The following is a 17,616-nucleotide window of genomic DNA, read 5'->3' on the forward strand; positions in this document are numbered from 1 at the left end:
TTACAATTTGAACACTTTTTCTATTTGAAAATATTTTGCAAATAAATTCTGTCATTGCAAAGCTGAAGTTTTCACATGTCTTCACACAATCATTCAGAAATAATTCAAACTTAATATTAATAATTCAACTTAAAGGGATACTCCACCCCAAAATGAAAATTTTGTCATTAATCACTTACCCCATGTCGTTCCAATCCCGTAAAAGCTTTGTTCGTCTTTGGAACAAATTTTAAGATATTTTGGATGGAAACCGGGAGGCTTGTGACTGTCCCTTAGACTGCCAGGAAAAATACAGTGTCAAGGTCAAGGTTTTACAGGTTTGGAATGACATAGGGGTAAGTGATTAATGGGGTGGAGTATCCCTTTAATGATTAGGTGCTCAAGAAACATTTCTTACCATTATCAATGTAAAAAGATTTATGGCGTTTAATATTTTCTGTGACCTGCGATACAATTTTTTTCATGATTCTTGGATTAATATAAAGTTAATTTATAAGTATTTACTGTCAATTGATCAGTTTAATGTGCCCTTGCTGAATAAAGGTATTAATTTCTTAAAATAACAAATTAACAAACAAACAAATGAAATGGCCTTTCTCAAACTTTTGAATGGCAACGTATACCAAAACTGCTTAATTATTATTCCATGCAAGTGAATACTTTCAATGTTAAGACTTTTAGACTTTTTGTTCACTTCAAAGAGTCACAGTTGGGACAAAATACCTAAACAACAAGATTGCCAAGAAGAGATTTTCACTGATCCCTCTTAATGTTTTGTCTAGAACCACACAGAGCAGAGACTACAAATTAAACAATTAAAAATAGGTCTATTCCCAGAAATGATAAGTCTTTTATTTGACAAATGCTAATGTCCATGAAGAATTTGAGCCGTCTGTGGTTTCTCAGACAGGAAAGTCCAGGTTTGGACGAAAAATAAGGCTCAGAGAAAGAACATGAGATAAAAAAAGAACATAAGGAGGTGCATTTAGTTTTTCTTACCATTTTAAATGAACACATTTCTTTATGTATTCAAAAAAAAAAAAAAAATTGAAACTGAATATAACTTTCCTTTCTCCTGTTTAAATTAACCTTAGTCAGGGTAGCATTGTATTTAATTTTTGACAGTAATAAAATCGAGGCTGTGAGAGATATAAATACAGTGCATTCAATTGATTGTCCTGACAACATACCCATTGTTCAGCTGATGATAGAAAATAACTTTTTGACAATAGTCCTGAATAAGGTGCATATAAAGTGCATACTTTATGAATGTACCACCAATACATTCAAGAGCTTATCTGAGTGGTCTCCAAGGACTTTGATGTGAAATGAATTTCACTTGTAAGTTAGCCTGAATAGAAAATATTCAGTATTCAAAGACTACACATTGTGGGTAAGTTTAAGTTCAAAATTGTGCCTTAAACCTTATTTTGAACTTCTACTCTAAACCCATTTGAAAGAGACAGCGAGTTAGAAAGTCAGATAGAAACTGAGAGACAAGAACAGCTGTCTACAAAGCCAGCCAAACTGATAAGCCATTCTGATAAAAACAGATCCAAATATCCTCATCTCAAAACCACTGCACTAGTTTTGAAAGAAAGAAGAAAAGAAACATAGTGTCTTTAGGCGGATGATAGTGTTCTCTCTTCATCCCCAGGGAGACTCTGAAGTAAAGACTTCTGGAACGTCTCCTCAGAAAATTCTGGAACAAGGAACTCCAGCAGCAGGTCAAAGACACAGTAAACCAAGTGCCTGAATGGCCCCATACAAAGCAACATAAGTGTTAATTGTCAATACAGTAATTTATACAGTATAGCAACAAGAGATCCTTGAAGATTATTTTATGGATTTAGAATATATAACCTGTTAATACTGGGGTCCTGTAGAGATTCTAGCACATGCTCCCACACCAGCCTGCATTTCTCAGTGCCAAGGATGTCTGTAATTAACTCTACAATTCACAAAAACACAAACAACAATTGTATGTCAGTGCATGCAATGAAAGCTCTTGATGCTCCAGTTAAATGGTAGGTACAATGTGACTGTCAAATATGTCTACAGTGGAATGAAGTCAATCAAGCTCATTCATCCTGAAGATCTTCCATTCAAGCAGCTGTAATGTTTTGGTGTGAACTGACCTGGGAACAGCCGCATGAGGCAGTGCAGGCACTGGAGTCTAATCTTCTCTCTCTGCTCTGGGCTCCTCTCTGTCCGAGGCACCACAGGCAGCTCACCCCCGGGCCACACTGCATCCTGGAGAACACGCAGGTAGATCACCCAGCATGGGGCGCTGGTTAGGTGGGCTATACCTATGTCTAACCACCTCAGGGAGTAGGGAAAAAAAAGAGAAGAGAAGAGAAGAGAAGAGAAGAGAAGAGAAGAGAAGAGAAGAGAAGAGAAGAGACCTTAGGATTTTCAAAAAAACTTTTTGATGAAGCACACAGTAACATTCTAAGGAAGCATTAGTAGTTTGAAGTGATTAATGTGTAAAATTATGTAAAAGTTTAACTCACTCAACTTTAAATGACACTTATGATCAAAAACATAAAGTGTAACCTGATTCCCAACAACAACAAAAAATGATTCAATTCAATACTCTTGTGAGCCGGTTATTTGAAATGAATGAAAAACATGCATGAACAGTGTAGCCCAAGTCAAAAGCAAATGACTCTTATGAATCAGTTCTTTTTTAGTGATTCGAAAACATACAGCATAACCAATATAGCTCGATTACCAAAATAAGTGACGCTTAATAGCAGGTTCTTACAGCGTGACCAGTGTAGCATGATTACCAACAAACAAATAACTCTGGTGAGCCAGTTATTTTAAGTGAATGAAAAACATACAGCAGTGTACCAGCAGTGTACCCTGATCGCCAAATCACGTGACTCTTATAAACCGCTTCTTTTTAGAGAATTAAAAACATACAGCATGACCAGTGTACCCCGATTCCCAAATCAAGTGATATAATATATCACTAATAATATAGAATAAATAAATATTCTAATAAATAATATAGCGTGACAATATAGCCATGAAAGAAATTACTCTCATAAGCTGGTTCTTTAAATGAATAAGCATTAGTAAAGAGTGAAATTCTCAAAATTGACAAAATAAATGAATACCAAATTGTATGGGAATCGAATCAAAACACTGAACCAAAATTAGAGCTTGTAAACCGCAATCTGATAAGGAAATCTGTTTCAATTGACAGTCCCAGTGTGGCCATGACTAAAAAAAAAATCTTATGTAAAATCTGTTATGAAATCACATATGCAGTTTAAGTCAAAGTCTTTACAAAGACTTCAGCACCTACACTCCTCCTGTCTGAAAATGTGATACATGTGTCTCGAATGTCACCTGCTCTGGACTATAACCTATTAATTGTCACTCCAGCGGGACCCTGTCATCACCTCTGTCTTTATCCCTCTGTTACTTTCTTTGAAATCGCAAGGCTAATATTATGCTCATCAAGCCTCACAACTAAAACAGATCTGCACACTTGAAAATCAGGCAAAGGAAATAAAATAAACTCCACAAGTGCATGAGACTTAGAAAGCATTAGGTCAGGGGGGCCAGTGTTCTACTAACAGCTGGCTGAACAGTATTTTTCCATTCCTCTGCCATGTGGTGCACGTGTCCCTTGAGCTCTTTGCATGTCATCTGAGTGATTGACAGTGGGGAGCTAAACCGGTCTCCAGGGTTGCATGCCTCCTCTCCAGAAATAGCGGCTAGTATGATGTGTTTACACTACACACAAACATTCACAAAGAAACACTAAGACAGACATATGCACACAAACATATTGTAGGAAACTGTAATTCTGAACTAAATACAATTGATACATTACTCGAAATACTTTTTTGTGGAAACTACCACATCCTCGTATCCTCGTCTCTTCAGTCAAACACACACTTGTGCATGCATAGACACAGACTAAACAAACAGGCATGCTGCACGGTGGAAATGGATAATCAATGTAAAGACCACAAAATCCTTCCAGTAAAATATGAGGAAACAAATAACATATTTTCTTCCCTTGTCATATTATTACTTCATATGTGTAGGCCTACATTTTATTGCATTATGGTGAGCTATAAAATTAAGGATAACTATGAATAAGACATGACTGTGAAGTATACACACACACACTCACTGGCCACTTTATGAGGTACACCTTGCTAGTACCGGGTTGGACCCCCTTTTACCTTCAGAACTGCCTTAATTCTTTGTGGCATAGATTCAACAAGATGTTGGAAACATTCTTCAGAGATTTTGGTCCATATTGACATGATAGCATCATGCAGTTGCTACAGATTTTTCGGCTGCACATCCATGATGCGAATCTCCTGTTCCACCACATCTCAAAGCTGCTCTGTTGGATTGAGATCTGGTGACTGCGGAGGCCATTTGAGTAAAGTGAACTCATTGTCATGTTCAAGAAACCAGTCTAAGATGATTTGAGCTTTGTGACATGGTGCATTATCCTGCTGGAAGTAGCCTTCAGAAGATGGGTACACTGTAGTCATAAAAGGATGGACATGTTCAGAATCAATACTCAGGTAAGCTGTGGTGTTTAAACGATGCTCAGTTGGTAAGGGGTCTCAATTGTGCCAAGAAAATATTCCAACACCATTACACCACCACCAGCCTGAACCACTGAGAGAAGGCAGGATGGATCCATGCATAGGCGAAATTTATTGTATTAAAAATTTTGCATGTATTAAAGGGAAAACAAGATCAACAGATCACTTCACTTCATGATCTAATTAGTGTGATAAACAAAACAAAAAATACATTTGACTCCTTAAATATGCATAACTCGAACAGTGCAATAATGACGTGATTTGCAGCTGTCGCACTTTTCGTGATAACTTTTCGTGCACTGAGTTGCTGCCATGTGATTGGCTGATTAGCAATTTGTGTTACCAAGCAATTGGATGGCTGTACCTAATAAAGTGGTGGGTGAGTGTATGTATATATCAGGATGTATCCATCCTGACACATCTCAGCTTGTCTAACAGACATTTATTGCTAGATGAAGGACCATCACCTTCAACTCAACCTTGCCAAGACAGAACTGCTTGTGGTTCCATCAAACCTATCATTTCACCACAATTTCACAATTCAATTAGGCACATCAACAGTAACTCCTTTGAAAACAACCAGAAACTTTGGAGTTATTATTGATGATCAGCTGACTTTCTCAGGCCACATTGCTAAAACTGCCCAGTCCTGCAGATTTTCTTCATTTAAAATTAAGAAGATCAGGCCCTTTCTTTCGGAACATGCTTCACAACTCCTTGTTCAAGCTCTTGTTCTGTCCAGGCTGGACTATTTCAATGCCCTCTTGGCAGGTCTTCCAGCCAATTCTATCAAACCTTTACAATTAATCCAGAATGCAGCAGCATGATACATTTTTACCCATCACTATTGGTTACTCGCATGCAGTTCTCTATGTGTGCAGCAATTGTACTGGCTGTTCTCTTGTCTTTTTAATCATTTTAAAACTTATTAGTAACTGTGCAATCAAAGAAGTACTTCACTTTAAGTAATAAATGGAAAGCAAGTTAAATGTAAACGTTTTTCATTTCTTGCTGATCTGAAAAATGATCTGATCTGCGAGACAAAAAACGTAATGTGATCCAAGATTTGTGATAAATTGAATCCCTAATTATATATATATATATACACACACACAAGACATTGAAGCCGTGAAAGTTTTTATTAACCAGAATTTAGACTAGGAGACAATTACAGAAACCAGCTGTTTATGTATAAAAATGTTATAAATGTTTGTGGACATTCAGAATTTCTGCTAATACCTGACTGACAGTGTTTCTGCACCGAATCATATTGAATAACAAATTTTGAGATGTGACATAACATCTGCACATCTAACAGCTCCAAATGATCACTTTTTTCACAATAAAAAAAGTACAGTTCTTCCACACAAGTTCCATAATATGACATTATGCATGACTTTATCTCATTCCCACATTGTGTACTTTATCCACATAGCATTCTTTAACCTCACCTCACTTAAAAAGCTATGTTTTATTGATTTGATTCTCATCACACAGTCTTCTGCCAAGACATAACAGAAAATATGGTGAGGCATTAGTTCAGATACCACGAAAACCATAAAAGCATCGGCTTATACAACAATATGTTCTAGTACAAGTATACATACAAAAATAATCAAATCTGACTCCTTGACAGACAGGTTTTTATCTAACAATCTCTGTGTCCATGTGTATGTGTGTGTGAGTACAAGAAACAGACAGAATGAGAAAGGGAAAAAGGAAAAGAGAAAACAAAAACACACAGGTTCAAAAGAGAAGCTCTGTCCAAACCAATCACTTTAAAAGCACTGCACACACTTCAGCAACCTTACTCAAGTTTATCTCATTCAGTTCAAGGCCAAACATATTACAGTTTCCACAATATTCTAAGCAGCACAAAACATATAAAAAGTATTTCTTGAGCAGCACATCAATATATATATTTCTGAAGGGTCATGTGACACTGAGGACTGGAGAAAGGAGTAATGGCTGCTAAAAATTCAGCTTTGCCATCAAACGATTAATTTAGATTTAGAAAACAGTTCTACTGAAATAAAATAAATACAATCACCAAACAATACCAGATCACACACTTGTGCAAATGGCAATAGCATAAATGAACCAAATGTCCCATTATTCAGGTGTATTTTGTAATATCCTGTGCAATGTTTTTACTTCTCCACTGACTGAAGAGTAAAGACAGCTGACAGAGCCACAGATCTAATTTGATTTGGCTACCTGTCACACTCAATCAGCCGATTTTTCAGATCACCTAACAAAAAAGCAAATGTCTGGCAAAAATAAAAAGACAGCTGTCTGAAAATGGCAAACTCTATACTAAGTTAATTATTTATTTTGGGAAGAAAGGAAGTAGTAGTCTGTACCCACATCAACTATATAAGCACTCATGTTAAGACGTAGACCTTAATGGTGTGTTCTGCCCCCTTGTGGTACAAACTAAAGCAATATGCTGATGGTCAACAACGATATGAGTGCATATGCATGTCCATGTTTCTGCTGTTTGATGTCTCCTGACATATTTTATTAAAAAAAAAAATACAGCAGAAAAAGATTCACAACACTAGGCTGAGGACTTTTTTTTTTTTTTTTTTTTTTTTGAAGTAGGGTTTAAGTGAATGTATTTTTGACGTTTATACCTTTGCAGAATGATCAGCATCAGATCACAGAATTATCTTCATTTTCTTGAGAACGTGTGAATCTACCAGGACCTGCTCATTTGATCTGGGAATTACAGTTACTGTGTAAGTGAGTTCATGCAGTAAGTCATCTACATCTGTTCAAAATTATTTCCAGCAAATCTGGAAAGTGTCAGCTAAGAAAGGTCAGCCAACAGTGGTCTAATACTATTAAGTGAAGAAATCTTGTTTTTTTTTATGCAAATTGTTTAGAGAGGAACATCAATTTCAGTACAACACAAGCTCTCAGGAACCCCAAATACAGTCAGATCTTCTCTTAACAAATGAATCGATGATTTATACTACTAGACACACACACAATGGAGTTCTCGGAATTAGATTTAATTAACTGGCATAATGCAACATGAAAACAGAATGAAAACCTCAGAGCAGATGATTTCCACACACACAGGCCATAAGGACCAAACAGTATTCAGCCAAGATGCTCTAATGGTGACATGAGGTCTGCTGCAGAAATATACAACCCACTGTGGTGTTTATGCCACCACATTTAATGGGCATCTCCAAATCCAGCGACTGGACGAAACAGGATCTAGTCAGCACTGAAATCAAAAAGGCCAACGCATCCTAACCCAGTGACTTCATAGTAATGTCGGTGGACACAGCAAGAACATTCCCAGCCCACGTTTGGTTTGCATTTCCAGTGGGACATTTTATTCTCGGACAGCAGCTCCCCGCTGACAAAAGACTGGAGCAGTTAGTTCGTCTGGGGCATTAATGCTGGTTTGCAAGTTCAAAATGTGTCTTGTGTGGGCATTTGTTTGTAGGCTGGTAAACTGCACTACAAAACATAGAATTTCAACTGGAAGTACAAGCCTTTACCATTTGGGGTTGTGCACTGGCTAAAACCACTAGGCTGGTGATAAAAATCCACAATTGTAAGATATGAAGCCCAGCTGTGACATACAGAGCCTTCCTGGGAGAAGTAAAGTCATTTATGAAAAACTGTGAAACATTCTGATTTCAGAAACAAACTGTCTTTTGTAGATTTTAGACTAACAACAACTTTATCAACAAATTATCAGACATCAATGCCGGCATGTAACTCAAGTACCAACAGATCTGTTCTTCCGTATTGTGACAAAGGTATGAATAAAAAAGGAAGAAAATGTAGGGCAAGAATCAGTTGTTAATTTGGTTGAATGCAAGCTCACAGTCAATTGTAAGAAAGAAGTGGTTCAAATTATTGCATTTTAATTAGCATGTATGTACCTGTATTAATCTACCATTCCAGCAAGTCGGAGACTATGACCAGTGTCTTTTTTGTGTATCAGCACTCTTCTACAGTACATGTGCTAAGCATGGAGAGTGTGTGCTGGATCCAAGGCACAACACACACATTGAGCACACAGAGAAGGAAGCAAATGGACCAAAACCATTACAAAATAACCCTGTTTGAAGATGTTCCATCCCCAGAGATGCCAATACAGTACATGCTTTGAACCACAGAGAGCCATAAGATATTCCAAGATTACTGTCCAGCTAAGCACCAGAGAAACTCCCCAGTTCTGGATCAGTCAACAGAAAGCTTTCATGATTATTCTGTGCAAGCTGATCCACTTGAACGAATAGCTGTTGAGGGAGCAATGATTCAGTTTGAAACCAGACAGATAAGACACACTCGCTAACAGTTTGAAAGCGGTTAGCCAAACTAAACAAACACATTTCTGGCAAATGGTGAAATTGGTCTTCTCACATGATATATGTGAAGCAGACACATGAACAGACTGTCCTGAAGCGCCTGTGAGCTGGCGATAAGTGTGGAGATATAAAACAGCTATGGCTATTTTACAAGGCCAAGATGCTGACATAAAGATGAGACCTCAGTCTATAATCCCAGTCACACTTTTTAAGTCAAAATCCATCACGGCAAAGCTCCTAAAATGACTGTTAGAGAAAAGGCGAGCATTACCATATGTCTGGCCAACTCTGTCTTGGCTTTCAAGGAGACAGGATGGAGAGGGAAGGTCAGTGAGGCTTGAAAATTTGTTGCCTGTTTCCATATTATTAGAAATTTCCGGAACTCCAGGTCCCAATGACATGCTGTGCTGAAGTTTGTACTTGACAGTCAAATGTTTACCAGATGGAGTCAGGAGTTATTGAAGACATGAGTAAGATGGGACACCTAGTACATTTTTTATAACTAATAAATACAGGCATTTTATGTGTTATGGAAAGAACATAAGTTCAAAAAAAAAAAATTATAAAATATTTAAATGATTGCTGCTTATAATAATTTTATATTGGGGTAAATTAAAGTGAAAGAATGCCCTGGAGCTCAAAGGAATTGCATTTTTTCAGAAACAAATGCAACATTGTTATATATTCAGAGTTCAAAGAGCACTTCCCTGACAATCTTCTGCACTATAGCAAAAGAAATCACATTTTACCTGAACATGAATTTGATGGATACTGAATGTGATGCAATAAAAAGATCATGTATTGCAAAAAATGGCAAGAAGTGTCTATATGGAGAAGGGCTAGTCCTTTTAATGAATAGTTCAAAAAGAAAAGCTACCAGTTTGAGTAGTTCGAGTCATGAATTACACAAAAACAGAATTCAGGAGACTGCATCTTTTAATATTCAAATCCTGTCAATACATTATTGTGTGCAGGTATTCCTATACACACACAGAAAAACCAGAACTCAATGGCCAAGTCACGCAATCTGAGCAACTGAAATCTGCATCAACACTTCATACACTGTACATTTAAAACTCAGCATCTTAACTACCTCTCACCACAAATCCAGCACCAGAACATTCTGTGTACCTCTTTCACAGGAAGTATTTCTCTTAAACTGCAGCAATCCTAATTATACTTAGAACCATTTGTTGTACTGACCCCAAATCACATGGGAAAAACATGCCAGAGTAATTGCACATGGAATAGTTAAGATGATGTCATGTGTAAAAAAATAGCTTTAGATTCAGCTGACATAAGATGCTGATTTTGGCCACACTAATTAACACCTGTCCTGTTCTGGTGATGTCATACAGACAAGGGCAGCATCAACTGTCACATCATTTAACAGACATAAGACCCATCCTAATATAACCTTCCAGAAAAACAAGTTTGGCTTATGTGTATCGCGTTTTAATAAGGGCGAGGCCAAAACTCTAACTTTATCCCAAACCTAAATATGGCAATGCGAGAAACACATGCTCAAAGTGACCAGACAAGACCTCAAGGAGAATTACAGACACATGGTCTACTTATTTAATGAAGCACTCAAATCTGAGCATATATTAGCTTACAAAACCAAGGAATGGCTAGCTAATCTGCATGAATTTTCTTTTGGTGTTTTTCTGCTTCTGTTTGAGATTACTGCATTTCTATTTATGCATTCGCTAGGCACTTTTATTCAAATATTGCATTTAATGAGATATACATTTTTCTCAGATCACACAATTTCTAGGAGCTGAACCCACTACTTGTATTTAATCATATAAAAGGATGAAGTAATGGAGTCTTAGGTCCTTTATACTTAACCAAAAACAGTAATAATAAATATTGTTAGCTTTTGATCTGTAGCAGAAACCAAAAATTTTGATGACAAAAAGAATTTTGATGACCTTAAGATGGATTATTAATGTACTGAGAATGATCAATGCCTGTACTGCACCTTATAATGCACTGTATGATCTCATGAATATTTGTAATACATTATAATACTTATCTATTCATTGTTACACCTTACAAAATTATAATGCATTTAAACCAATTTCAGATGTGAAAAGGAATCTAAAGATATTATAATTCCTTTTAACTTTGTTTACAACTATTTATGAAAATATATCTAATTCATCAGAGTATATATTATGAATACCTTTACAATGTATTATACATAAGGGCATCAAGTAAAGTGTAACCTAACAATTTCACAAACTTGCATTGTCAGATTTGGATAATTGTAAACTCATTTTGGAAAGATATAATTTTTTTGTTGTACATGCACAATGTACTGACTTTACGGTGTTAACATTTATAGTATCATTAAACACCAAAAAACAAAATCTTGTGATGTAAAAAAAGATGTAAAAAAAAAAAAAAAAAAAAAACAGCAGTACGTCTATATTTTGATTCTGTACTTTACTGTCAAACCAATAAACAACCTTTCTCTGACCACTCAGAGAAACAAATAAAACATCATTTTGATCTATTGTAGCTGAAGTTGTGTTGGAAAACACAGGCCTGCTGAAAGCACTGATGGAGGATTATTTCACTGTGCGTGCAACAAATATTAACACTGGCACGATTAGTGAGGTACTCTGGGGAAGCGACAGCACATGCTGTAAAAATGCTGTAATCCTCATGAGGAAGACATGAGCTCACAGTAAGTGTGAACACACCCACATGCATTGTTATGATTCTTCCTTTTGGAGTAAGAAACACCATCAAGTTCAACAGGTGATCAGATAATACAGATTACCAGCTGGCAGCATTACAGTCTCAGGAAATGTACTTGCCTATTCTCTCTGGGCCACTGAGTACAAAAAGACTATTTTAAAGTTAACGCCCATTTATCAAACATAACCACCTGTGTACTTTTTTTTTTAAACTTGTGTAGACTAGATAACAATCTGTTACCATACATGAGACAGCTTGTAGAGGGCTGAAGTTGTTGCATTACCTACAATAAATAACAATCATTAAACTAAAGGACTCATTAATCTTGGGACCATACAGCAAACCTGGGACAACGGCCTGTGAGATCTTTTCACAACATGCTGCTATTTTTTCACCGTCACTTCTCTAACTGCTTATGACAGCTTACATATGTCTGGCCCACACAAATGACGCAAGCCTCTTGAACCAGATGCAATCCTGTTGAATAGCTCACTGGCCGGTTATCAGCCAGCCCTGCTGTGGTCCAATCACCTTCCTGCACTTCGCCGCTCATTTACTTCTAATTGGGTGGAACGCAGCACATGCACGTGAAGCTCTGCTTTCCGTGCTTCTAAAAAATTATTTTCCTTTCAAGTCTGATGTAGACTTGTGCAGAGGAATGAATGGACAACCATTAATGGCCAGCCTCACCCAAAACAAGTGTTCATTTTTGAATATAATTACATGCTGATTAGCATAATATTAAACATAATTTTAACATGAACCTGCTGTTGTTCTTTTTTGATGGTTCTGCAAGGGTCTTGTGAAATAAATTTCAGCTTGAAAAGGGATTATATCCTTGAAAGAAGGATCATTCATTTCATACTAGGTCACCACAATGTCACTTAAACAGACTTGTCTCTAAAGCAAGCATGATGAGATAGAGTAACGTCAGGTTTATAACATTACAACATTCAATGTCTTGATTTTGCTTTGAGCCATGTAAAAACTCTAATGCATTTTAATGCACAAAATGTCCTACTTCTATGGAATATAACAGAAGCTATTTTAAAGAATGTTTGTAACCAAACAGTTCATGTACAATGAACCTGAAACCATTGGAACAACATGAGGAAATGATGACAGGAAAGACTGTCCCTTTAAATCTGAACAACATGGCAAGCAAAGTGATTACAGGCCATTCATTAGTATTGATTAGTTTGATCAGTGCATTTACACACAGGGAGGACTATGATGACTGTACCTCACCTTTCAATAAAAGTGCCAAAGAGGAGTCTGATGGTTTTCTGGATGTTTTCTCTACACAGCCAGCTCCACTGGTCCTTCATCAGCAAACACAAGATATTCAGCGCGATATCTGCCAGGGTAGTGTCTGCACCATCACAAACACACAGCAGTTTGAAACATCAAAATTTGGCTGTATAGATTGTATCAGTTTTGGTAAGACTGTATCAGATAAATGCTTTGATATCATATAAAATAATTAAAACTATAACAGGTTGTAGTTCATCAACACTATACTGCCCTCTCTAGTATGATCGAGTGTAAAACAAGTTTCTTGTCACATTATCCGGCACAATTCCAATGTGCATTTGAGTATTTAAAAAAAGAGTTTCAAGCTCTAGCTTTCTTCTCTAAGTTCTTAGTTGATCTGCAGTACCTGCTCCTCTTCCTCTTTTTTCTAGCAATCTCTGTTCTCTCATGGGTCTTCCTCCTGCATACTGACTCTTGACACCCCCGTCCACCTGCTTCTCCTGTTCCTCCACAAACCCCTCCAGATCTGACAGGGAGAAACCTTGAAGAACCTACAGAAAGAGATGAAAAGAGATGGGTTTGCCATTAACACAGAGAATCAAATAAGAGCCAGTTATACTGGGAGTACGTAATCAGGCTTCAAGAGTACTTCAATGATTGGAGCTGAATAATGACACTATTGTCTTGACTCAGCTGCTTCACAGCAGAAAGTCAGAGCAAGTGGCCCTGGCCTTTCAAAGTTGACAGGATTCACAGAAAAGCACAAAGTGTAATGATGAACACAAGCTCTAATTTCTTTTTGGCCTCAATGGGTGGACATCACACATGTTTGATATTTTGAGCAATAAGTAAAAACCCTGTCATTCTCTAAACAATGCATCAATATTTTATTAATTAAATCTGTTCATGTTCAGCTTGCATGGGCCTATTTATGTGGCTTTTGTATGAAATGAAAGACTCACTGAGCAGCGTTCACTGAAAGAGTACATCACTTTAGGTTGCAGGCTTGGAACATTAAGAGCTATTTTACTGGAGAATCTCAGACGGGGTCTGAAACATGAAAGGAGAGTTTGTGAAATTAAAAACAATAGAAATACTGTCTTGACTTATGTCATCTAAGTTGCATTTATTCTAACTTTCTTTGTGGGTCTCCTTCATCTGTGGGGCTCTGGGGTTCTGAGCGCGGAAATGCTGTCTTCAGAGTGTCCACTATGTTCTCCACCATCTGTTTACATGGGAAACATGTCGTACAGACAAATGGGAAAAACATACAGAAATTTCATACTAAAAGTCGCACTAAAAGTACAGTAAGTCATGTCCCATGATAGAGTGACCTTGTCTATGCGTGAACTTGACGGCTTTTTCTGGAAAGCTGCTGTGGCATCAGTGTTGAGGGCAAGAAATTCACGCACCTCCTCACTGTTAGCTGCCTCTGGGATGGTGCACAGTTTCTGCAGGAGTGGAAAGGGACGTTTGAGAGAGAGAATAAGTCTAAGGTTTTTCATAAAAGTCACAATTCATCTGCCCAAAGTTTTATCAGTAAAAGAAAATCTCTTACCCTGAGGAATGATTCCAGTTGGCTTCTCCTGGCTTCCACTTTGTCTGTGTCTAGGTTGCTGAAGGGAAGGTCTGGGAAGAGTTTCCTTGGACCTTTGACATCTTAAATGTGAGCACAAATTTTCAATTTATTTTACTTTAATGGGAAAGAAAATAAACTATCAATTACCAGTAAGAGAAATTACTGAGGAGCCTGATAAAAATGCTCATTTTAGAAGAAAATTTCAAATGACTTTTGCATCTGAACTCTTCAAATATATTGTTATATTTTAATATATTACAATGTAATTCATTCATGTGATGGCAAAGCAGCAATTACTTCAGTGTCACATGATCTTTCAGAAATCATGATTCTCGTATGCTGAGGAAACAATTTTTAGGAAATAATTCTTAAGTTAATAACAGCTGTGCTGCTTAATATATTTGTGGAAACCATTAGACATTCAATTTCTTACAGGATTCTTTAATAAAAAGAAATTTCAAAACAACAGCACACCAATATTAATGACCCCAAAGGTTTGAAAGGAAGTGTATATTACTTTTTACTATGCGATTCTGAGAACATATACTAATTACAGTAGGTCTAAAACTATATAGTCCAATATAAAATGCGTTTATGTTTAATATTATGTGACCCAATAGCTTACATTATTGTCATTTAAAAATGTCTTACTTTTGATCACCTTCCTGAGATCCAGCCTTTCCTCCAAACGGGTCTGCAGATTGAGGAATTCACTGTAGCGCCGGTTCACCACATGATATACAACAGGCTGATCAGTCTTTGAACTCACTGAATCTCCAGCAGTTTCATACTACGAACACACACAAAACACAATGAATCAATACTGAATTAGTAAAATGGGGTAAAGAAAATGCCCCCCAAAAATTCCTTTTCATGTAATGCACTGATTTGAATACAATAAAGGAAAAGTCTTCCTGTAATTTCTTACATGTTTCTGAGAATCTTACCTTAATAGTGTAAAGAGTATAAGGATTAGTGCTGTTGCTTCTTTGCTCTTTGGCTGTGCTGGTCCCAGTGATTTGCAAGTTCTGAATAGTTACCAGTCCCTCAAGATTCCCCAAATTACCGAAAACTAATGAGTCCAGACCAAGGCTTCTGGGGATTGAGTTTGGTGTGCAAGTCAGGGGTTGGACTGGACACTCTTCCACTGTACTCTCCAGTGATGGGGGCTCTGAAATGAACACATTTTGCCTGAAACACTTCCCCAAAAGACCCAACGTGTCTTCCTCCAGACAAACCAAGCCACAAAAGTCTGAAGGAGACATGCAGTCGCAGAAGTTCTCATCATCTGAGTCTGTTCGTTTCAAAGACTCATTAGATATCTTTCTCTCATCTGAAGAGGGGGAATCCAGGTCGTAGTCACTGTGTCTATAGAGGCGGCTGCTGCGGTAAGGAGATCTGAGCAGTTCGGCTGTACTTTGGGTCATTCTTTCTGGAAAAAGAATACTGGAACTTCTCGTCCCTTGTACATTTTCATCAGAGGACCACTGACTCTGGAAACTTGTTTCAGATGAATCATGAAGTGGGGCTGTGGATTCAGACCAAGCTGTCTGCATGCTGGAGGTTTCAGGACAGTTGACAGTAACTGGGCAGTCACAATCCCAGAAGCTGCCAACAGATTCTTCTTCGTCTTCTGGAGGTGTTTGCTGTGGGCTTGGTGCTTCTTTGTCAGTGGATTGGGTGAACACATCTACAATGGCCTGGTTTAACCAATCTGGATTGGATATTCTTGCCACGAGGGGCAGAACAACATTGCAGGTGATGAGCTCTCCCACCATGTACCGGCCTGTTCTTGTTTCCAAGTGAGATTTGGGAATAAGGACGTGCATGAGGAGATCTACCAGTGCTCTGGTGTAGCAGAGCTGGTTAGCAGGGCCAGTCAGGGCTGGGTGAGGCAAATCAGCTCTACTGTACAATCTCCATAGTTTTTGTGAGCTTGAAAAGGTTTGGTCAGACTCTTCTTGCAATGTGCGTTGGAGTTCCTTGGCTTGGCTAAAGCTCTGCAGATGGCATCCGCAAAGCTCTAGAAACCTCTGTGCCAGCGCTTTCCGGTCCACCTGCTTTGCCCTCCTCTTCAGTTCAGCGGCCGCCTCCAGCATGGCATCCCTCACCTCCCATTCAAACTCATTCCCTCCTTTAGAAAGAGAACTGCAGTACCAGGATGACACAAAGTCCCGCAAAGCCTTGTCAACAGCACTCTGAATCTCCCAATCCAGTCTTTGTTCACTCTCTGAGGTAGCGTGAACTTCAGGGGACTGACGCAGTGGAAGAAAGTGCTCCAAATGAAGGAGGCTGTTGGCATCCAAAGCGACACGAGATCCCAGCCATCCACCCAGCACGACCAACAGACTGGTGAAGATGCACAGCAGCCATACATTCACCAGAAGATGGAACAGGACTAACCATGCAATCAAAACTACAACTCCAAGAATACTCCTCTGCCCCAGTAACTCAGAGAAACTCCAAGGATTTGGATTGACAGCACCAGGCATTTTGTCACATCTGAGATCTTAAACTGGAAAGGGATGGACTGTCGAATAAATCAATTATAATAATTCAATTAAATGTAACATGAGAGCACGTAAAATGTATTACAAAATAAGATACAAAATGTTAACATCTCAACATGAAGGACAAGCAAGATCAGGTTATCATTTATATTTAGTTTTAATCTCTTGATTGTATATCTCATGTGGCAGATCGTAATCTGTATAAAATATAATCATTCAAAATAATTAAATAGCCTATTATTGAATAATTTAAATTCCTTGTTTTGCCATTAACTAGAGTATTATCATATTTAAGTCTGATATACTCACCAATAGAAAAGAAAAATTGTTTTGAGAGAAAACTTACTGTTTCAGTGAGGTAGTAAGTTAGCAAATGAGCAATAACAGTTCCTTACGAGCATTACACAATCCATGACTAAAACAATATTCTTCACTTCACATCGTCAGATAGACACGACCTAAAAGCTGTCTATGAGATGGTCAGTATACAAATATTATCATTTAAATGGTGTTCGCATCTCTTGTCGTTTCTATCGACGTTTGTAGTCTGTCTAATCTATTTAACTCTAATCAGATTATGATCTAACAAACTGTCCACAACAGACAAGATTTGAATCGTTAAACCCCGACTGAACAACGCC

The 17,616-nt window shown here is 37.7% G+C and overlaps 1 protein-coding gene across 1 annotated transcript; it reads right to left on the minus strand.

The window, feature by feature from the left end:
- Positions 1 to 586: 586 nt before the first annotated feature.
- Positions 587 to 17,614, minus strand: snx19a (sorting nexin 19a). Its single transcript, XM_026211598.1, has 12 exons — positions 17,322 to 17,614; positions 15,413 to 16,995; positions 15,117 to 15,255; positions 14,445 to 14,545; positions 14,221 to 14,337; positions 14,023 to 14,111; positions 13,849 to 13,936; positions 13,293 to 13,437; positions 12,881 to 13,004; positions 2,139 to 2,323; positions 1,864 to 1,951; positions 587 to 1,752 (listed from the first exon to the last, which is right to left on the minus strand). Exons 2-12 carry the CDS (start codon positions 16,955 to 16,957, stop codon positions 1,623 to 1,625), a joined length of 2,751 nt encoding a protein of 916 aa, XP_026067383.1. The 5' UTR covers positions 16,958 to 16,995; positions 17,322 to 17,614; the 3' UTR covers positions 587 to 1,622.
- Positions 17,615 to 17,616: the final 2 nt, after the last annotated feature.

This window comes from Carassius auratus, chromosome 30 (assembly GCF_003368295.1).
Source record: "Carassius auratus strain Wakin chromosome 30, ASM336829v1, whole genome shotgun sequence".
In the NCBI taxonomy this organism is placed as follows: Eukaryota; Metazoa; Chordata; class Actinopteri; order Cypriniformes; family Cyprinidae; genus Carassius; species Carassius auratus.

Excerpts from the sequence above, each read along its gene's own strand:
- snx19a (XM_026211598.1), bottom strand. The coding sequence starts at position 16,957 with ATGCCTGGTGCTGTCAATCCAAATCCTTGGAGTTTCTCTGAGTTACTG. Across the intron at positions 13,005-13,292 it reads AAAAAGAGGAAGAGGAGCAG|ACACTACCCTGGCAGATATC; the intron begins GTACTGCAGATC and ends GTGATGGTGCAG. Across the intron at positions 1,952-2,138 it reads CCTCATGCGGCTGTTCCCAG|AGTTAATTACAGACATCCTT; the intron begins GTCAGTTCACAC and ends TGTGAATTGTAG.